The following is a 24,160-nucleotide window of genomic DNA, read 5'->3' as shown; positions in this document are numbered from 1 at the left end:
CTGAGGCGCCATCTACTAGTGACGCTAAATATTGCTGAAACTTTTGCAATACCGAGGGCGTTGTAGATAATAATTTTCTGATTAAAATTCCTTTTAAAAGAAAAAAAGGAGTAAGGTTTAGCATTACAACTAAACTAATATTGATGCGAGAAACCAGACCGCATCTATTGAAATCTTCTATTTCATCAGAAAAAACTTCATTATAAAGATAATATATTAGTCAGACTAAGCGCCATCTACTTGTGAGTTAGTACACAACAAATTAATTCTGTAGCCAGGGGGGCTTTTATTTACAAAATCATGTTCTACAAAATATCTTGCATATAACCACACCAGACAATGATAACAATAATTTAAAGTAATCCTACAATCGCATGTTATTATAATAATAAATTTATATAGATGGGATAAGTCAAAAAGAAAATTGTATATGCGCTTAGGAAAAATATTCGAAAAGAGACTTCATATAACTCCAATAACATAAAATCCTGCCCAAAATCTCAAAACTTTGGCTAAAGGCTTCCTAACTTCCCAGGAAAAAAAATAATTTTAGGTTTATGGAAATCAAGATAATTGAAGCACCATCTATGAGTGAAAGGCTCGCAGAATATTTGCAGAAACTATTGAAATACAGAGGGAGTTGTAGATAACAATTTTCTGATTGAAATTCCTTTCAAAATAAAAAAACAGGAGGAAGGTTTAGCATTCCAACTAAACTAATATTGATGTGAGAAACCATCAATGATCATATATTAAAATATTCTACTTTATCAGAAAATAATTTAGAAAACACATTATTATTAAGATAATATATTAGTTAGACTAAGCGCCATCTACTTGTCATCAAGTAAACAACAAAAAAATCTGGTAGCCAGGAGGCCTTTTAAGAATGTCATGTTCTGCAAAATATTTGCAGAGAACCACATCAGACGAAGATGGCGTAACTCAGATCTGACAGGAGTATGGAAATAATAATATATATATTACAGGACCGCCATCTACTAGTGAATGTGACGTTAAATATTTGCAGAAACTATTGAAATACAGAGGGAGTTGTAGATTACAATTTTCTGATTGAAATTCCTTTTAAAAGAGAAAACAATAAAGAAGACTTAGCATGCGGACTAAGCTAAAATTTATTTGAGTTCGCATTTATAAAAATAGTAAATATACTATACGTCAGGAAAGAACTTAAAAAAAAGGATTTATAATTATAATATACTATTTAGTCAGAGCGCCATCTACTTGTGAGCAAGTAGGGAATAAAAAAATTCTGCAGCCAGGAGGTTTTTTCTTTACAAAATCATATTATATAAAATATTTTGCAGAGGATCACATCACACGATGATGCCGTAACTCAAATCTGAAAATAGTATGGAAATAATAATATATATTTTAGGAGCGCCATCTGCTAGTGAATGTGACGCAAAATATTTGCAGAAACCGTGGAAACACAGGGGACGTTGTAGATAATTTTTTTCCGTTTAACATTCCTTTCAAAACAAAAACACAGGGGACAATTTGGTATGCCAATTTTGGAAGCGCCATCTACTAGTGAATGTGAAGCGAAATATTTGCAGATACCGTGGAAACACAGGAGGCGTTGCAGATAATTTTTTCCGTTTAATATTCCTTTCAAAACAAAAGCAATGAGGACAATTTGACATGTCAATTTTGAAAGCGCCATCTACAAGTGAATGTGACGCAAAATATTTGCAGAAGCCTTGGAAACACAAGAGGCTTTGTAGATATTTTTTTTCCGATTAACATTCCTTTCAAAACAAAAACAAGGAGGACAATTTGGCATGCCAATAAATCCTTATCAGGAAAACGTATATTGCTGTCAGAAGACTTTGTATATTAAAATCTTCTGCCAGAGGCATTTTCATATTTTTTCAAGAAACAACTTAGAAAAAGTCTTTTTTTTATAAATATAATGTAGAAGTAAGTAAAAGAAGCCTTGGAAACACAAGAGGCTTTGTAGATAATTTTTTTCCGTTTAACATTCCTTTCAAAACAAAAACAAGGAGGACAATTTGGCATGCCAATAAATCCTTATCAAGAAAACGTATATTGCTGTCAGAAGACTTTGTATATTAAAATCTTCTGCAAAAGTCATTTTCATATTTCTTCAGGAAACAACTTAGAAAAAGTCTTTTTTTATAAAGATAATATAGTAAAAGCGCCATCTACTAGAGATGATAGGAAAACATATTCTAGCATAATTTTTCCAGAAGATTTCTTAAACAAACATAAAAGAATATAAGACTTTAACTTCGTCTCAGTCGGAACCCTTTACTCCACAATATACCCCAGTCTGTTGTAAATCCACAAATCGTACCGTTGTTGTTCGACTATAGATCGTTCAAAATCAACATAAGATTACCGTATCTCTACGGACTACTTTAACAGTACGTTTACATATAAATGGGTTAACCCACTGGATTTGGATTAAAATTGTCATATCCATTACTTATACATCAAATAAATCCTCTTGAAGTAGGTTAACCCTGCAAAAAGTTCTAACGTAAACATAGGATAAGAAAAGAATTAATTTTTCCACTTCCAAAAAAAAAAAAGCTCTGGCGTCCCAAATTCTCAATATTGATTATCCAAACACCATCTACCTGTCAAGTACGTTTGGAGGAGTTTTAAAATTACAATATCCTTTTCTTCGACAGGAGACTTCGTAAAGAATATCGTAATAATTTTCATTTAAACTTTATGAACAAAACCTATTTTTCCACTTTTATTTCCAAGAAAGCAAAGTTCTGACATTTGAAGTTTTCAATGAGGATTATCAAAACGCCATCTATTTGAGAAATACGGATGAAGGGGTTTACAAATGACAATATTCTTATCTTTGAAAGGAGTCTTCCTAATCTGACCTGACATGTCTAGTTTTCAATACTTTTTAACATAACCTCATCTACTTGTGGAATTCGGATAGAGGGGGTTTTCAAACGACAATATGTATATGTTCGACAAGACATTTCGTAAAGAAAATATTCCGCTCAAACTTCAAGAAGAGAATTTTTTTTCTATTTCCAAGAAAATAATATTCTGGTAATTAAAGATGTCGATATAGATTTTCAAAACTCCATCTACTTATGAAATGGAGGATTTTCCAATAACGCCATCTATTTGTGAAAATATGCTCGAAAAAAGGTGCGGATGGCATTGTTAGTAATAAGTAGTTCCCAGAACCGGCTAGAAAAACAATACTTTTTAATAATATAAAAAATGGATGCTTGATTAATTCTAATTTTCCCCAACTATTCTTTATTCAGAAAAGAATTGTAAATCCAAACGCCATATATTTTAGAAAATAGCACAACAAAACCAAGTTATGATTTAAATGTTTGTAAATGTTTTAATTCCGTTTTGTAGAATTAAAAAATTGTATTTTTAAAGGCATCCTATTACAGGTCCATACCAACAACAATGTGGCGTAGTTATGCCATCTATATGTGAAATTCAGACACACTAAATCATTGAAAATAATATGGAAGTTAGCAAATTTTTTGGTCTGTTTCAGAAAAGATAGATGAAGATACATGAAATCATCCACCCAAAAGATATTCAGCAGGTTCTTAAGATAAAAAATGACATTTAATAAAAATCAGCAATAGATGTCGTCAGTATTTAAGTGACTAGTTAAAAACGCTTACTTTTCTCAGTGAAACTTTAAAGCTTTTTGGAACATAAGACCCCGATTTTTTTGTCTTAAGCAATAAATAAATTGTTTTTTAGATATCTTTCTCGTATTTTGTTTATGGTTGTATGGAATATCAATAGATTCGGATATTAGGCTACATTTTCACCAATAGATGTCGTTAGGGCAACGAATTCATAGTTATATTTCAATAAATTATATCTCTTAATGTTTTCCACGTGTTCCCACCGATTCTCAGGACTTTTAAGTTTATAAAACCTTAATTAATTATCCAACTTAGCAACTGCGTTGCAATATTCATTTTTTAAACAAATTAACACTTTTTTCGTCAATATTTTATTGATTAGAGACACTTGATTTTTTTGCATTTTTTTTTAAATACACACCTTCACTGCAGTCTACTTTTGCCAATTACTTTAAATCATCTGCCGCACCAATTATTGTCGTCTCATTGAACCAGATCATTGAGTGACTGGCCAAAAAAAAAAAAGAAAACAATAAAAATTTGACATGATTCATTGCAGATAATTAAATTCAATTCAATTTCTATTTTATATTCGTCACACACTCCAGCAGATTTTTTTTTGTGATTTTATTATTATTATTATTTGCAAATAAAATACTAACATTGACTTTGTCAAATGACGCTGTACATTTGTAGGCTTTTGTGTGAAAAAGAAATAATTGAATTGCTTTTGGCGTTAACAAATGAGGCTTTGCTAATTGAATATTGGTCAAATCTTCTTAACGTAGCCAATATATAATATACATACCTAGTGTTATAATCGGTTAAGTTGCAGACAGCGTGAAAAAAATTAAAAAATATTAATAAAATGTCAAGTGTAGATTACGAAGTGATTTTTTATTTGAAAGAATTTTTAATGCCGGGAATTCCCCGATGAGAATAATTGAGAGACAAACAAATTGAATATCTTGCACTGATGAGAGAAGATCTTTGAAGATTTCTTCGAGCTGCAGAAGAATTTCATTAATAGATACTCTCAAAGAATATATTTTCAGTAAAAGTACTAATAGCAGAATGCTAGAATTTTCTCAATAGATATAATTGCATGCCTTTTATTGTTGATAGAAGCTTTTTCAAGTCCTTTATTGTCAATAAAAACATGTCAAGCCTTATAATGTCAAAACAAGACATTCAAGCCTTATAGAGTCAACAGAAGTTTTTTGAATCATCTGTTGCCATAGAAGTCTTATTAGGTATTTTTTGTCAAAACAAGTCTTCGTAAGAATTTTAATCTCAATAAAAGACTTTTCAAGCCATCCATTATCATAAGAAGTCTGTTCAGGTCATCGTTGTCATTTTCAAGTCATCCAGGTGTGTTTCCAAATTTTCTATTTTAATTAAAATATTTTGTGAGCTTCAAGCTTTGCATTATCAATAGTTAATAGAAGGCTACGAGGATTTTCGTCAAACGATGTAATTTCAAGCCTTTTATTTTCGATAGAAGCTTTTTCAAGTCTTTTATGGTCAAAACAAGACTTTCAAGCCTATTAATGACAAAACAAGACTTTCAAGCCTTTTAATCTCAAAACAAAACTATCAATCCTCCATTGTCAATAGAAGTCTCATTGAACATTTTAATGCCACTATAAGTATTTGTAAGCCTTTTAATGTCAATAAAAGTCTTTTCAGGCCATCCATTGTCAATGGAAGTATGTCCAAGCTATTATTGCCATTTTCAAGCCATCCAGATGTAATTCCGGATTTTCTTTTTATAATTAAAATATATTATGAGCTGTTTATATGAGCTTTGCGTTATTTCGAAAGCATGATTTACAGTAGTTAGTTTTTTTTAAGTCTTTTATTGTCTATAGGAGTCTTTTTCAAGCCTTCCGCCGTCAAGTCATATACTGTCTATACACGCCGTTATTTTAAAGGTTTCATCTTTATTTATTTATAATCTAAAGCTTTTTTACTGATAAACAAAGGCTTCTCAAACATTCTAATGATAATGGGAAACATTTTGTGACATTAGATGCTTCTTGAAGTATTCTATGGTTAAAATAAATTACTTCAAGCCATCTAATGTCAATAAAGGTCATTCAAGCCTAATAGCTTTAAGACATATATTGTCTTTAAAACCCTTCTATTTCCAATAGAGATATTTTCATTGAGAATAGGAAAGACAATCAAAAGATTTTTAAGCCTTCTGTTGGCAACAGAAGACAGCATTTGACAATACATGGTTTTTCAAGTCTCTTATGGTCATACCATGTTTTTATTTGACTTTTCAAGCAATTTATTTACAGCGTTAGACATGTTTTGACAATGTTTGATTTTTTCAGAAGGTTTTAGACATTGTCAGTTGGGCATGGGTATGACTTGAATGGCAAAGGAAACATTTTTTACGTCATGTAATTGACAATAGAAGTCTTTTTATGTCTTCTGCTGACAAATTAAAAAATTAAGAGATAAATTGAAAATGTTCTTTAATTTACAGATGACTTAAAATGTATTGATTGACTTGAAAAGGCTTGTATTGCTAATAAATAACTTTAAAATTCTTCTACTGTAAATATAACACAAGACAACACTTTTCAAGGCATCTAAAATACAACATTTCAAGCCCTCAGTTGACAGAAAATGACATTTCAAGCCGTTTATTATTTGTGAATGTCATTTAAGCTTTCTAATGACAGTAGAAGTCGCTAGAAGCCTTCAACTAACAATATATTTTCTTTCAGGCCTTTTCAAGACCAATAATGTCCTTTCAAGCCTTCTATTGTCCATTGTCATTAACCAAGGAGTGTTAAAAGTATCTAAATTTCTTATCAAGCCCTCTACCCACAGTGACTTTTACAATTTTCTAGGAGCAATTTTCTAGAAGTCCTCTAAAGTTTTCAATGACCCATGACATAAAAGTATCATAGCATTGAATGTCTTGAATGTCACAGCAAGACTTTTTCATGTCATTTGATTGAGGTCTTTTCAAGCCTAGTAATGACACTAAATGTCCTATGAACCTTCCAGAGGTAGTATATATTACTTCTTTTGAAAGTAAATGCAATTCTAAGCCTGCTATTGGGAAATAATTTTTATTCAAGCCTTTTCAAGACATTTGATGTCCTGCCTCCTACCCACAATGGAAGACATCTTCTGACTTCTTTCGCTTTTCTAGCACAGGCTTAAAGTTTTCAATGACCAATGACATAAAAGTATCATAGCATTGAATGGCTTGAATGACACAGTAAGACTTGTTCATGTCATTTGATTCACAATGGAAGTTTTTACAAGTCTGGTAATGACACTAAATGCCCTATAAAATCTTCCAGAGGTTGTATATATCATTTCAAGCTTTCTATTGAAAGTATATGCAATTCTAAGCTTTCTACTGGGAAATAATTTTTTTCAAGCCTTTTCAAGTCATTTGATATCCTGCCTCCTACCCACACTAGAAGACATCTTCTAACTTTTATGATTTTCAAGCATCATATATAGAAGGTTTTAAAAGTTTTCAATGACCCATGACATTAAATTGTCAAAGCATTGAATGGCTTGAATGACACAGTAAGACTTGTTCATGTTATTTGATTGACAATGGAAGTTTTTTCAAGCCAAATAATGACACTTAATGTCCTATGAACTCTTACATAGACAGAACATTTAATTTTTAGCTTTCTATTGGAAGTATATGAAATACCAACCTCTCTAATGAAAAATAAGGTTTATTCAAGGCTTTCCTAGACATATGATGACAATTGCCATTATAACTATTTTCATGCTTTTCTTCACCATTAAAACTGTAAAATTCTTCAATTACCTAAGTTCAGTAGTGATAAAGGAAAAATAATTTTATGTTCTCAAAATTTATGATTTTTTGACACATTTACTTCTCATTTTGTAATATCTTTTCATAAGCGATTGCCAAGTGAAACAAATACCATAAATCCAACTCAGAAAATAATCATAAATGAATAAAAAATGAAATTAATTGTTGTAATTAAAATAGAACATGATATGCATTTATGACATGCCAAGTAATGCTTGATAAGAGAGCAAGAAAACAAAAAATAAAAATAATATAAAAGACTTAACACAAAGTTAAAAAAAAACAAAAACTCAAATAGTTCAGAATGCGTTGGAAATAAACATGAACTGAACTCCAGACCTTATCACCATCAACATCATCATAACAATCCCAGTCTAGCTAAAGAGTTTTATTGTAGGGCAGTAATGTTATGACATAAATTGTCAAAGGAAAAATACACACAAAACTAACTATAAAAATTCAAAAATTACGATAATGAAACAAATAACTTGTAGCGATTTTCAGGGAATAAACCGGCACGTGACACTTTCGTCATTTATGTTTTCATTTCAAGTGCGAAAAAGGCAATCTTAAAGTTGACAACAAGCAATTAATTGCTCCAAAGTGGGGGATTAATTTATCACCAAACAAATATTCATCGACTGACTACACAACATGTGGCCAATTCAAAATTCTAATCTAATTTGATTAAATGTTAATTGCGGCAATTTTGATGAGACTTTGAGATAATTTTCGCTATTGAAAATCAACTTTCAATTACTGTTTTTCACATTGCTTTGTTGCACAATACGAAAAAAAATATGAAATTAATAATAATTACAAAGTTTTGTGAAGCAATAGAACAGAAGCACGACATGCTGTTTGCAAAGCGTGCTGTGAAACACCTGTTTTGACAGCAGGGAAAAAATATTTATTTGATTACAATAATTGAAAATTTTAATGACTTTCAAGGTCTTTTATGGTGAGTAGAAGGTTTTCAAGGGCTTAAATAAGTTTAAAACTCATTAAAAGGCAATGTCAGCAAGGAAGAACTGATTTTACGGGAAGAAACCCCAAAAAATTCCTTTTAAGGTCTCCTAATATCCGCAGAAGGCCCTTGAGAACTCCATAAGGCCAAAATAAGGTATGTAAATTGTCTATGATAAGTAAAAGACTTGAAGAGTTTCTCAAGGTACATTGGTGGCTTGAAGGACTTGATGTTTTCCAAGTCAACATCCTTTATTTTCGACAAATTCAATGGAAATCTTTGCTAATTCTTGAGCAATTTGCAAGACTTCTTTCAACTGAAAACAAAATAATTTTCAAATCATCTATTCATTATCAAAAAATTCTATTCTCAATAAATGCTATTTTTAGTAAAAGAAATTCCAAGTAATTTATTGTCGATAGAAGCTTTTCAAGCTATTTACTGTCAAAATAAGATTATCAAGCCTTTTGTTGTCAATATAAGACTTTCAAAACTTCTATTGTCAACACACAAGATCACTTGAAATGTTGGCATTTTAAGAATTGAAAAATCTTCTATTAGCAATAGAAGACTTAAAAAATATTTTATTGTAAATTGCTGAATTAGAAAGTCATGTATTGTTAATAGGTGTCATTAAATGCCGATAGGTGACATGAAATGTCAGTAATGACATGAAAAGCTTCCAATTGACAATATATGACTTTGAAATCTTGCATTGCGAATAAATGATTTCAAAAGGCTTGAATTGTCATTGCATGAATTGAATGACATAGTTTTGTAAATAGTAACATCAAGAGGCAATATGAGACTTGAAAATTCTTCCTCTGCCAATTAGAGTTCTTGTGTGCACGTCTTCTCAAGTCTTGTATTGTATGTGACATTAATTGTGTTGTCAATTTATGATTTGAAAAGAAAATAATAGAGAATATATGACTCGAAAAGTCAAGTACGGACAATATATGACTTGCAAATGCAAGTATTGTTAATATTTGACTGACTCCGAGTGACATGTTTTGTATTGACAATATATGAATTGAGAAGACCTGTATTGTCAGTACATGACTTAAATGTCTTATAGTATCTACAACCTACATATAATATGAAACTTGGTATGTTCAAATATACGATTTAGAATGTCTGGTAATGTTATTGAATGATTTGAAAAGCCAATATATTGCTTGAAAATGATTTGTGAATGACTTGAAAAAGGCTTTGATGACATGAAAAGATTAAGATTACTTGAAAAGCATCTTAAAAAGATTTCATAAGTCTTCAATGATCAGAAGGATGACATGAAAGATCTATTGTTTTTTAAATAAATTGGAAGAATTTATATGTCAATAAAACGATTTGTAGATGACTCAATAGGCCTTAGCAAAAAAGCATTCATATGACTTAAAAAATCATTAGTAGATGACTTGAAATGACTAAGATGACTTGAAAAAGACTTGGATGATTTGAAAATACTTAGAGTATTTTAAATACAAAAGTATTTTAGAAACATTTAAAGACCTCAATAACATGTAAATTGACATGAACGAATTTCTTTTGTCAGTTAGATGACTTGAAAGCATTCATTTGTCAATAAAGATGATTTGTAGATAGTTCGAAAAAGACTTATATGAATTAAAAAGATTTAGATGACTTGAAGAGATATAGATTTCTTGAAAAGTTTTTATAAGAAGTATTTTAAAAGTCCTCTACGATCAGTAAGTGGACATGAAAAAAATTAATATTGCCAGTTAGATGGCATGAAAACATTCATTTATTAAAAATGTAGATGTAGATGACTTGAAAAGGACTTAGATGACCTGAGAAGTCTTTTAGAAAGATTCGATAAGTACTGAATGATCAGTAAGAAGACATGAAAGATTTTATATTGTCTCTTAGATGACATGAAAGCATTCATATGTCAATAATACAATTTATAAATGATTTAAAAATTACTTCGATGACTTGGAAAAAGGCTTATATGGTTTGGAAAAGGCTTATATGACATGAAAAGATTTACATTACTTGAAAAGTTTTTAATAAAGATTTGAAATATGCTCAAGGATCAGTAAGATGACATAAAATATTTTTTCTGGTATTGTATATAAATGACTTGAAATATGTTCCTTTGTCTTGTGTAGCCAATGATTTGGCAAGTCTTCTATTGTCGAAAAGATAACTAGTAAGGGGACGAGATGACTTAAAAATCATTTAAATGACATGAAAGGCTTACCAGTGTCAATTAGATGACTTGAAAATCTTGTATTGAAGGCTTGAAATGTCTTGTATGTTAGATGTCATTTATTGAATGACATGAATTGAAAAGTATTCTCTTGTCAATTCGTGTATCCCAAAAATGTATTTAAATATTTGATTTTTGATAAACTAAGTTCATTTATTAAGAAAATACGAAATTGAAATTGGTGATACTTACAAAGCTATACAAAAATTATTTTAAAATACTGGTTTTGTATAGATCTTGAATTTCTTTTGGGATTTTCAAAGGTCTTTGAGACCAATATCTAAATTTTGATAACTTCTCTACCTTATGACGAATATTGCGTAAAAGTTTTAACAATGGATATATTTGTTGTTCAATAAACTCGGCAATGGTGAACTGCTAGGAGAAAACATTAAAAAGACATTGTATGACATTGAATAGAACCAACCTACATCATCATAAATATCATGCAAATATTTATGTGTCATATTGGCTTGATGTTCCAATCCGCGAGTGTATGCCTGAATTCGCTCAATTTCCTCCTGCATTCTTGAGGATAAAGTGAAATTATGTTCCGTGTGATAAAATGACAAATAGGCATCTTCAAACTGTAAACGTTCCAAATAACGCTGGACTTTTTGTATAAAATCGTTCAGATTTAAAAGAAACCCATACGACAAGTGTCCCAAGTATGGACAATTCAAAAATACTGGGTGATATTCTGATAACTCTCCTGGAATTATGGGTAAAAGATCTTGCAACTTTTCACATTTCATAACTTGAAATAATTTTCTTTGGTCGGATGGATATCCATTGGAGGTGAGCAATGCCAAATTGATATAAAGACTTGGTATTGCAGCCGGTAACAGTTCACATAGTGCTGCAAAATGACTATATCTTTGCCAACCAGTTATGGCCAATCCTTGAAAACCTCTTTGGAATCCCTTGGCTTGATTTTGTAGTACAACTAACCAACCACGATTGTTATCGTGATGTCTCTGCATGGGAGGTATAATACGTCTGGGCAAAGGCGAGGCACCTTTGAATGCCGAGGCACCCCAAACTGTGGGGAATACAGCACGATATTTATCCCACATTTCTTCCTTGGGTATGTCAGCTATGCGCGCGGAATATGACCAAACCATTGGCTCAACTAGATCCCCCAAGTGATAAGATTTCAATGTGTGTTCTGGTATATTCGGTAACATATCATCCCAAATTATCACTTTCATAGAAGGCCATTTGCTCTCAATGAAATTGGCTATATTTTTTACGTGTTTTAGAAAAATTTGGTGGGGGTTTCCTTTTTTCCGACATAATTTACACTGCCCAATTTGAAATACTTCATCACAACCAATATGTATGTGAGTGAATTGGTGTGCATTGGGCGCCACTGCCTCCCTATGGAATTCAATTATTTGTGTTAAAATTGAGGTTAGAAATGGCATAGTTTCCCTGTGTTTGGGACATATGGCCTGGGGACTATTGAAATTTTCTCGCATATGAGCGAACTCTTTCAGTTTCAATGCATATTCCATGTGTCCAAATGTTTGGGTTAGGGGTATTATTTGCAAGTTCAAACTGGCACAGGCTTTCAAGAAACTCTACAAGAAAGAAGAGAATTTTGAGGGAACATGTTGGAAGGAATAAAAAAGTCTTGAATTGTTATTCAGATGACATGGCTTGAAAAGACTTATGTGATTTGAAAGGGCTTAGATGACTTGGATAGTATTATAGAAATATTTGAAAGGTGCTCAATTACCAGTATGATGGCATAAAAGATGTTCTATTGTCAGTAAGGTGACTTTAAAGCATTAATATGTCAAAAAAATGAATTGAAAAAGTCTTAGATGACTTGAAAAAGTCTTAGATGATTCGAAAAGACTTAGTTGATTTGAAAAAACTTAGATGACTTAGATAGTTATTTAAGAGAGTTTAAAAAGACCTCAATGATATTTTAGACGACATGAAAGATCTTCTATTGTCAGTTAGATGACTAGAAAGTAGTCAAATGTCAAAAAATAATGATAGGAAGATGACTTGAAAAGAGTTAGATTATTTGAAATGGCTTAGAAGACTTGAAAAGACTTACATGAATTGAAACCGTATTTTAAAAAGATTTGAAAAGTTCGTATTTTAAAAAGATTGAAAAAGTGTGATGACATAAAAGGGGTTGTTTCTCAGTTACATTACTTGAAAGCATTCGTACGTCGAAAACAATACTTGGCAGATAACTTGAAAATACTTAGATGGCTTGATAAGACTTAGATGACTTAAAAAGACAAAAATGACTTGCTAAGTTTTTTTTTTTTTTTTTTTGAAATATCTTTAAGGAAAAATCTTGGTTTTGTTAGTTAGGTGACTTGAAAGCATTTATATATTCTAAGAATTATTGGTAAATGCCTTGATAATACCAAGATGTCTTAAAAAGCATAGATGACTTGAATAGGCTTAGATGACTTGAAAAGTCTAGATGACATGATAGTTTATATCATAAACATTTTTGGTAGATGACTTAAAAATACTTAGAGAACTTGAAAAAATTAATCCTAGAAAACGTATGGTTTCATATATTGTCATTTATATGGCTTGAAAACTCTTTTAATGAAAACAAAAGACTTGAAAATTATTTTTGTTACTTGTGCTGTAAATAACATAGTTTTTAATGATTTTAGATGAGTTGAGAAAGGCTAAGATGATTTGAAATAGTCTTGGGTGATTTGAAATAGTCTTAGATGACTTGGAAAGGTCTTAGATAGATTAAAAGTCAGCTGGTTTTAAACGGTTTGTAGTTATAATTCTATGGTAATTACTTGTCATGATGTGTCTTAGAATGAACTTACATGACCTACAAAGGCACACATTGCCAAGTAGAGGAGGCCATCTGTTGTCAACGGATGACTTAACAAGTCATTTTATTGTCGACAAGTGATCTGAAAAGTATTTTTGTTATAGACACTAATATTTTTTTAATAGCAATGGGTGACTTTTATTATAAATTATTTGTAAAGTTTTAAATGTTTTGAAAAATCTTAGATGATTTGTAAGAGCCTGAGATTACATAAAATTGTTTTGGATGACTTGGATTAGACTTGGATAGCTTGAAAAGGTCTTAGATGACTTGTAAAGTCTTCTTTATCTTATTAGCTGACTTTGAACGGTTTGTAGTAGTAATTAATTGAGGGAAAATTGTTTCTACTGCTTTGGGAAGACTTCATTGCCAACTAAATGACTTGAAAAGACTTCAATCGCCGCAAAAAGTCTTCTGTAGCCAACAATAGCAAATAAGTGTAATTTTATTGTCAACAGATGACTTGAAGGGCATTTTTCTTTCATGATTTGAAAAATCTTCCCTATCTTATTAGTTGACTTTTAACAGTTTGTAGTGTTAATTAATTAAGAAAAAATGTTTTTACTGGTTACAGAAATCTTCATTGTCAACTAAATGACTTGAAAATACACTATTTGCCATTAGATGATCGCAAAAAGTCTTAGATGATTTGAAAAGTCTTCTCTTGTCTATCAGCTAATATTGAGCTGTTTTTAGTGATAAGTTAATAAGTCAAAAATGTTTCTACTTGTGGGAAAAACCTTCATTGCCAACTAAATAACTTGAAAATGCAAAAATGTTTTCTGTCGTCAATAAGAGCCAATAAATGTCTAATTATAAATCATATTCGCAAAAGAACTCTACAAAGATATTTTAATTAATTTATTTATTTGCGAAAATTGTAATTGATCCGAAAGGTCTTAAATAATTTGTTAAAGTCTAAGATGAGTTGAAAAGGTCTTGGATGATTCGGAAAAGACTTAGATGACCTAAAAAATCTTCTCTTGCTTATCAGCGGTTTTTTAGTGATTATTAAATAACTCATAAATGTAGGAGAAGTCTTTATTGCTAACTAAATAACTTGAAAATGCTTTGTCACACACAGTCTTCTGTTGTCAATAATAGCCAATAAATGTCTGATCAAAAATCATATTCGCAACTGAAGTCTTACAAAGAACTTTTAATTCATTAATTTTTTGCAAAATTTTAAATAGTCCGAAGAGTCTTAAATGATTTTTTAAGTCTAAGATTGCATGAAAATGTCTTGGTTGACTTGGAAATGACTTAGATGACCTGAAAAATCTTCTTCTGCTTATCAGCGGTTTTTAATGATTATTAAATAACTCAAAAATGTAAGAGAAGTCTTTATTGCCAACTAAACAACTTAAAAGGGCATATTCGCAACTAAAGTCTTACAAAGAACTATTAATTCACTAAAGTCTAATGGTATGTTTACGTTAGAGCCTTTTTCCGGGTTAACCTTCTTTATGAAGATTTATTTGAGGTATATGGAATGGAATTGACAATTTAAACCTACTGGGTTTTCTAAATCCTTTACAGCGTAAACGTACTATAAGATAATTTTAAAATGTTTTGTATGACTTGAAAAGGACTTAAATGGCTTGAAAAGGTCTTAAATGCCCTGAAAAGTCTTCTCTTGTTTACCAGCGGAACTTGAACGGTTTTTATTGATAATTAAAGACTTCAAAAAAGGTAAAAGGAGTCTTCATTGCCAACTAAATAACTTGAAAACGCTTTATCATAGAAAAAATGGTCAATACCAAAGACTTAATTAAAAATTTAATTATTTGCAAAATTTTAAATGATCCGAGGAGTCTGAAATGATTTGTATATGACTAAGATGACTTGAAAACGTTTTGGATGTCTAAGATGACTTGAAAATGTTTTGGATGACTTGAAAAGAATTTAGATGGCTTGAAAAGTTCTTGAATAGCCTGAAAAGTCTTATCTTGCTTATTTGCTAGATAAAAAATCTTCTGCCATCAATTATAGCTAATAAAACTGAAAAAAGTCTTATGCCATCAATGATAGTCAATAAAAATCCCCCCTACCAAAGCTCAACTATTCTAATTTGTTATAGAAAATCAATTTACCTTTAATTCCTCTCGCCCATAAGCATTTCGAGCTGACAGGACTTTCAAATTGCCCTCAAACGGAAACATATCTTCATATTCAATGAGGAGGCCAGTGGCGCCCAATTGAGAAATATCATTGATTACATTTTTCAAAAAGGCAAGCTAAAAGTAGATGTCTTTGAAATGAAAAATTTCGAAATGGGGAGAATTGTGATACCTTTGGAGGGGCTCCTTTTAGATCCAAATGAACCAAACGTTGTTTGGGAATATGCAAGTTTTTCTCCTGGTCACTTTTATTTCGCCAATATTGATACCGTGCATGTAGCAGAAAATAAAGAACGAAAGTCAGAATTATTGAAAAAATCAATAAAACACTACGATGACGATTTCTAAAAATCATTTTTTTATTTATTTTTTCTTTCAAGATTTTTTTTTTTTTTCAAATTTTGATAGAACTTCGTGTCATTGTCGTATCAAAATAAATTCACAGGGAGGAACTTCTCGTGTTCATTTTGTTCGGTAATTGAATTAACAAATTATCACAAATGAAACGTTAATGTAATTGATTTATAAAACGCTAAATGTAACTAAATTGTTACAAAATTGCACCGACTGTAAAGCCAACGGAAATGACAGATTAAGTAAGCCAAAGATAACGTCATCGGTAATTTAAATATGGCCCTACAATTTGCAATAATTTTTAATATTTAAAAAAATCCCCCATTTATCGAGAGAGTTGCAACCGGTTACAAGATATGAAAGTGACCACATAAAGAGTTCGCAACTACATTCCCTTATTGACCATACTTTTTTTATTGGAATTGCCAATTTCTTTTAGCAGTTTTTGCCAACAGGTGTTAAATATTTTACAAATTAGCTACCACTCCTTTTTGACCAAATTTGACGTCACATAACTTAACAACTTTATCGTTTAGCGATCTAAACATCTTGGTGTAAATTAGTTTTATTAACATTGGAATATTTTTATTGCCAGTAACTTTGTTTTAATTATTTGTTTATTTTGTCTTTTTGCAGATTTCGTCATACCTCAACGTGTGATATTGGCCATTATGGGCTTTTTGGCCATCCTCAATGCCTATACGATGCGTATCAGTTTATCGATAGCCATCACAGAATTGGTTGTCAAGAAGAACTACACAGATGAGGGAGAAGCGGCCGTGTGTCCGGCTGATGATTTGGATTCCGATTCATCGGTAAGTGTTATCGAAAAACTTGAAATTAAGCTGAAAAAATTTGTAATCGGACAACTTTTCAATAGAAAAACATGTTTCTTCAAAAAAAACTTGTTATCGAAAAAGTTTTCCATAGAAAAACTTGTTATCGGATAAGTTGTCTATGGATAAACTGGTTATCGGACAAGCTTTCTATAGAAAAACTTGTTATCGGACAAGCTTTCTATAGAAAAACTTGCTATCGGACAAGTTTTCTATAGAAAAACTTGTTATCGGACAAGTTTTCTATAGAAAAACTTGTTATCGGACAAGTTTTCTATAGAAAAACTTGTTATCGGACAAGTTTTCTATAGAAAAACTTGTTATCGGACAAGTTTTCTATAGAAAAACTTGTTATCGGACAAGTTTTCTATAGAAAAACTTGTTATCGGACAAGTTTTCTATAGAAAAACTTGTTATCGGACAAGTTTTCTATAGAAAAACTTGTTATCGGACAAGTTTTCTATAGAAAAACTTGTTATCGGACAAGTTTTCTATAGAAAAACTTGTTATCGGACAAGTTTTTTATGGAAAAACTTGTTATCGGACAAGTTTTCTATAGAAAAACTTATTATCGGACAACTTTTCTATAGAAAAACTTGTTATGAAACAAGTTTTCTATAGGAAATTTTGTTATCGGACAAGTTATCTATAGAAAAACTTGTTATTGGACAAGTTTTCTGTAGAAAAACTTGTTATCGAACAAGTTTTCTATAGAAAAACTTGTTATCGGACAAGTTTTCTATAGAAAAACTTGTTATCGGACAAGTTTTCTATAGAAAAACTTGTTATCGGACAAGTTTTCAATAGAAAAACTTGTTATCGGACAAGTTTTCTATAGAAATACTCGTTATCGAACAAGTTTTCTCAAAAATACTTGTTATCGAACAAGTTTCCTACAAAAATATAACAATTAACATGTTTTCTATAAAAATGCATGTTATCGAATAAGTTTTCTATAGAAAAACCTGTTATAGAACAAGTTTTCGATAGAAATACTTGTTGTCGAACAAGGTTTCCATAGAAAAACTTGTTATCGAACAAGTTTTTGAAAGAAAAACTTGTTATCGAACAAGTTTTCGAAAGAAAAACTTGTCATCGAACAAGTATTTAGTAAATCTTGTTATCGAATAATAATTCTGACTAATATCCAAACCTTTTTGTCTTCCTTTCCAGAGCGGTGGTGACTATGAATGGTCTGAAGAGTTACAAGGTTTAATTCTCTCATCATTCTACATTGGCTACATTGTGACACACGTTCCCGGTGGTCTATTGGCCGAGAAATTTGGCGGTAAATGGACCTTGGGTTTGGGTATTTTATCGACGGCTTTCTTCACATTGATCACTCCCATTGCCATTACCGAAGGTGGTTCGACGGCTTTGATTATTGTTCGCATCTTGATGGGCTTGGGTGAGGGTACAACATTCCCTGCTTTGAGTGTGTTGCTATCGCAATGGGTACCCCTCAAGGAACGTGGAAAATTAGGCGCCTTGGTCTTGGGTGGTGGTCAAGTTGGTACCATTTTGGCCAATTCTTTGTCTGGTGTGCTGTTAGATGCCTACGATTGGCCAGTGGTGTTCTATTTGTTTGGCGGTCTCGGTGTTGTGTGGTTCATTATTTTTGTAAGTACTATGGAGGGGATTAATTTTGAATTGAAATTAAATTTTATGTAATTTTTTAGACTCTTTTGTGCTACAGCGATCCCGGTTCCCATCCCTTCATTAAGCCTACCGAACGTGAATATTTGGAAAGGGAAATGGGTTCAGTGACCCGCAACGATAATTTGCCACCCACACCATGGAAGGCCATTCTGACCAATTTGCCCATGATTGCATTGGTTTGCGCTCAAATCGGTCACGATTGGGGCTTCTATATCATGGTCACTGATTTACCCAAATATATGGCTGATGTTATGCAATTCTCCATCAAGGCCAACGGTTTGTACTCTTCCCTGCCGTACATCATGATGTGGATCTTCTCCATTTCATCTGGTTTCGTTGGCGATTGGTTGATGACAAGAAATATTTTGAGCATCACAAATACTCGTAAATTGATGACTGCTATCGGTGAGTAAAATGGATATTTTTGCGATTTATCGATAATAAAATCAGGAGGATAAAACGATGGACCTTTTTAATGGAAAAAGTTGTTATCGCAAAACTTTTGTGCACATAATACTGTCATCGATCACACTTTCCATAAAAAAAATTATCGAACGCACCTTCTATAGAAAATGTTGTTATCGGACATCTTTTCTATAGAAAATGTTATTATCGAACAACTTTTCTATGGAAAATATTGTTATCGGACAACTTTTCTCTAGAAAATGTTGTTATCGGACAACTTTTCTATAGAAAATATTGTTATCGGATAACTTTTTTATAGAAAATGTTTTTATCGGACAACTTTTCTCTAGAAAATATTATTATCGGACAACTTTTCTGTAGAAAATGTTGTTATCGGACAACTTTTCTATAGAAAATGTTGTTATCGGACAACTTTTCTATAGAAAATGTTGTTATCGGACAACTTTTCTATAGAAAATGTTGTTATCGGACAACTTTTCTATAGAAAATGTTGTTATCGGACAACTTTTCTATAGAAAATGTTGTTATCGGACAACTTTTCTATAGAAAATTTGGTTATCGGAAATTTGTTCTATAGAAAACATAGTTATCGAAAAACTTTTTTATTGAAAACATTGTTATCGAAGAACTTTATTAATGAAAACATTGTTATCGAACAACTTTTCTATCTAAAAAATTGTTATCGAACAACTTTTCTATCGAAAATGTTGTTATCGAAAAAAATAATTTTTTTTTTGTTGAAAATGGTGTTATCGACCACCATACTTGTAAAAATTGTTGTTACTGATCATCTTTTCGATCGAATTGTCTTTGAAAAAACCTGCTATTGAAAAACTCGTTATCAAACTTGTTGTAGAACAAGTTTTCTTTAGAAGTACTTGTATTCGAACAAATATTTGTTATCGAACAAGTTGTTTTTTTAGAAATCGAAAACGTTGTTATCGAAAAAAAATGTCCTTACATAAATTTTTGTATCGGATCATTTTTTTGTTGAAAATAGTGTTATCGAGCACCATATTTGTGGAAATTGTTGTTATCGATTAACTTTTCGATCGAATTTTTGAAAAATATTTTTTTAACTTTTATGCAGACAATGTTCTTTTCGAACATATTTTCCCTACAAATAATTGTTATTTATCGATTTTTTGTTATATAAAATCTTGTTATCGATCTAAATTTTTGTAGAAAATATTGCATTCCAAGAGATTTTCTGTTTAAAAGGATGTTATCGATAAACCTCAATATAAAATATGTTATTTTCGACGCCCAAAATATTAATCCATTTTTTTACTTTTATTTTACAGCTGCCTTTGGTCCTGCAATTTTCATGGTTGCCGCTTCCTATGCTGGCTGTGATCGTGTTGCTGTTGTTGTGCTGTTCACCATTTGTATGGGTCTCATGGGTGCTTTCTATGCTGGCATGAAACTTAGCCCCCTCGATATGAGTCCCAATTATTCGGGTACATTGATGGCCATTACAAATGGTATTGGTGCCATTACAGGCGTTATTACACCCTACTTGGTGGGCGTTATGACACCAAATGTAAGTCAAATTTGGGAAAATTGAAAAATTTCCAGGAAATTATTAATCCATTTTTGTTTTCTAGGCCACTTTGTTGGAATGGCGTTTGGTGTTCTGGGTTGCCTTTGCCGTCTTGTGTGTAACTGCTGTTATCTACTGCATTTGGGCCTCGGGTGAGGTTCAGCCTTTTAATGATCCACCAGCCGTCAAGGATTACGAATCCGAGGAACGTGGCAAAAAGCCCGAGAAGAAGTAAAGACTGTTATTGTAAAGAAAATTCCTCCATGGAATATTTAACAAAAAAAGCGAAAAAGTGACAACAACAAATGTTAAAAAAAGAAACATTCAGGAAATACCCTTCCACACAATGCGCCACCCCCCTACCCCTATACCAAATGTGTATTTAAACGAAATGATTTCGTTCTTTCTTTTCTGAAGACTTCCCGATAACGCATAACAAACAGTATTTTTAACTGTTTTGATTTCATTTCATACAACAAATTTAGTTTAGATAAACGAACCTAACCTTAAATTAATTCTAACCTAAAAAATGAAACAGGAAACGAAGTGCCTTTCGTTGTAACTTTTGTGAATTGAAATGTTATTGCTGTAATTAAATTAATTGTTGTCTATGTATGTAGATTAGTATTTAAATGTATTATTTTTTTATTAATTTTAAGCTTTAGTTGTAGTTGCGATACAAATACAAAAATGTATTGAAATAGTTTTTAGAGAAGCAAAAAAAAAAACAGAAACAAAAACAAAAAGAAAAAAATGAAAGCCGTGTCCCAAATTTATATAGGAATTGTATGTGATATTTTTGTAGCACAGTTTGTTTGTTTGTAATATTTTTATAGGATGAATTTTTTTAAATTGTGCCAATTAACAAATTTTATTGTTAAATTGTTGATGGGCTCAAACAAAATTCAAAGCAATGATCAAAAAAATACAAAAGCATTTTTTGTATGTGTAGGTATTATAGAGACCACATAGTTCTGACTCTCTTGCATCCTTTCCTATTTCATTTTAAAGTTCACATAAATATATGGCAGGAGGATAGAGAGAAGATAATCAAATTCTCTTTGAATTTAAAAGTTCTTAGACTTTTATTTAAAAATTGTTTATTTTATGGAAAAAATTCGGTTTATCTTCAAACCCCCTGCCTTCATATCTCCTTTTCCCTTTTTCCCACTTTTTAAACTTTTCCTACTTCTCTATAACTTCCATAGTTTCAAGTTCTCCTTTCCTTTTTCCTTGAGATTCATTTACGAATTTACTACAAATACATAACAATAATTTTTTAGTCATTTTATTGTAGTATTTAGTTGCAATTTACATTTGATTTAAGAAAATAATTTAATTTAATTTAATCATTAAACAAAAATAAAGAGAGCAGAATTATCCAGATATGCAAATTAAACTGAAAAACACACATTAACTGATTATTTTATATGAATTTTGGTTCCTCCCAAACGTTTGTTTTTTTTTTTTTTAAATATTCTCTATGTAAATTACTTAAATAATATTAAGTCAATATATTTTGTAAAATATTACCTATGAAAATAAAAAGTCATTTTTCCAAAAAAAAAAAATTATTCAAATTTATTTATTTTTTTTTTTCAATAAGACAATTAAAGGAAAGATATTCGATAACAAACTTCATGTATAGGAAACTTGTTAAAAATTAGTTTTTCTGTAGCAAAACTTGTTCGATAACAAGTTTTTCTATACAAAACCTGTTCCATAACAAGTTTTTCTATAGAAAACTTTTTCGATAACAAGTTTTTCTATAGAAAACCTGATCTATAACAAGATTTTTTTATAGAAACGTGTTCGATTACAAGTTTTTCTAAAGAAAACTTATCCGATAACAAATTTTTCTATAGAAAACTTGTTCGATAACAAGTTTTTCTATAGAAAACATGATCGATAACAAGTTTTTCTATAGAAAACATGATCGATAACAAGTTTTTCTATAGAAAACCTGTTCGATAACAAGTTTTTCTATAGAAAACCTGTTCGATAACAAGTTTTTCTATAGAAAACCTGTTCGATAACAAGTTTTTCTATAGAAAACCTGTTCGATAACAAGTTTTTCTATAGAAAACCTGTTCGATAACAAGTTTTTCTATAGAAAACCTGTTCGATAACAAGGTTTTCTATAGAAAAGATGTTTGGTAACAAGGTTCTCTATAAAAAACTTGTTCGATTACAACGTTTCCTATAAAAAAAAGTTGTTCGATAACAAGGTTTTCTATAGAAAAGTTGTTCGATAACAATGTTATCTATAAAAAAACATGTTCGATAACAAGCTTTTTTTTAAAAAACCCTCTTCGATAACAAGTTTTGCTACAGAAAACCAGTTCGATAACAAGTTTTTCTATGGAAAAGATGTTCGATAACAAGGTTCTCTATAGAAAATTTGTTCGATTACAAAGCTTTCTCTAAAAAAGTTGTTCGATAAAAAGGTTTTCTATAGAAAAGTTACAAAGTTATCTATAGATAACAAGTTTTTCTATAGAAAACCTGTTCGATAACAAGTTTTTCTATAGAAAACCTGTTCGATAACAAGTTTTTCTATAGAAAACCTGTTCGATAACAAGTTTTTCTATAGAAAACCTGTTCGATAACAAGTTTTTTTTAAAGAAAACTTGTTCGATAACAAGGTTTTCTATAGAAAAGATGTTTGGTAACAAGGTTCTCTATAAAAAACTTGTTCGATTACAACGTTTCCTATAAAAAAAGTTGTTCGATAACAAGGTTTTCTATAGAAAAGTTGTTCGATAACAATGTTATCTATAAAAAAACATGTTCGATAACAAGCTTTTTTTAAAAAACCCTCTTCGATAACAAGTTTTGCTACAGAAAACCAGTTCGATAACAAGTTTTTCTATGGAAAAGATGTTCGATAACAAGGTTCTCTATAGAAAATGTGTTCGATTACAAGGCTTTCTCTAAAAAAGTTGTTCGATAAAAAGGTTTTCTATAGAAAAGTTCTTCGATAACAAAGTTATCTATAGAAAACGTATTCGATAACAAGCTTTTCTGTAAAAACCCTCTTCGATAACAAGTTTTGCTATAGAAAACCAGTTCGACAACAAGTTTTTCTATAGAAAAGATTTTTTTTTCTATGGAATACCTGTCCGATAACATGGTTTTCTATAGGAAACGTGTCCGATAACAAAGTTTTCTAAACAAAACTTTTTCGATAACAAGTTTATTCATAGAAAATCTGTTCAATGACAAGATTTTCTATAGAAAACTTGTTCGATAACAAATATTTCAACGAAAAACTGGGTCGATAACTAGTATTTCTAGAGAAAGTTTCTTTCGATAACAGTCTTTTCTATGGAAAACTTGTTCAACAACTTGTTTTTCAGGAATAAAGTTTTTCTTTAGAATTTTTTTTTTTTTGATAAATAGATTTTCTAGGGAAAACTTGTTTGATAACAATACTTTCTGAAATATATCCGATAGCAGCATTTTTCGATAAATAATTTTATAGTAAATAATTTTACGATAACAAATTTTCGTACTTATCCACAACATCTTGTCTGTAGATGAATTGTTCGAAATTGTTTATCTTGTGATTTTTTTTTTGATAGCCCCTAACACATAACAGAAATAGCTCAAGAAAATTATTTCGATAACAATTCTTTCAAGGGAAAACTTTTCTGGAAATCTCTATTTTTTAGAAATTTTAATAACAATAACAGATTTATGCCCACAAAAATTGTCCAATAATC

The 24,160-nt window shown here is 30.7% G+C and overlaps 1 protein-coding gene across 1 annotated transcript in view; it reads left to right on the top strand.

The window, feature by feature from the left end:
* LOC105261617 (putative inorganic phosphate cotransporter) overlaps nucleotides 1–22,015 on the top strand; it is a 41,174-nt gene extending 19,159 nt beyond the window's left edge. The window contains exons 2-6 of the mRNA XM_059125542.1: nucleotides 16,608–16,786; nucleotides 17,981–18,427; nucleotides 18,487–18,871; nucleotides 20,197–20,435; nucleotides 20,500–22,015. Of these exons, the coding sequence (XP_058981525.1) occupies nucleotides 16,608–16,786; nucleotides 17,981–18,427; nucleotides 18,487–18,871; nucleotides 20,197–20,435; nucleotides 20,500–20,670 (1,421 nt within the window). The 3' untranslated portion in view covers nucleotides 20,671–22,015. The remainder of the gene's footprint in view (nucleotides 1–16,607; nucleotides 16,787–17,980; nucleotides 18,428–18,486; nucleotides 18,872–20,196; nucleotides 20,436–20,499) is intronic.
* Nucleotides 22,016–24,160: the final 2,145 nt, after the last annotated feature.

This window comes from Musca domestica, unplaced genomic scaffold, assembly GCF_030504385.1.
Source record: "Musca domestica strain aabys unplaced genomic scaffold, Musca_domestica.polishedcontigs.V.1.1 34, whole genome shotgun sequence".
NCBI lineage: Eukaryota > Metazoa > Arthropoda > Insecta > Diptera > Muscidae > Musca > Musca domestica.
This window is presented reverse-complemented; position numbering and strand designations above follow the sequence as displayed.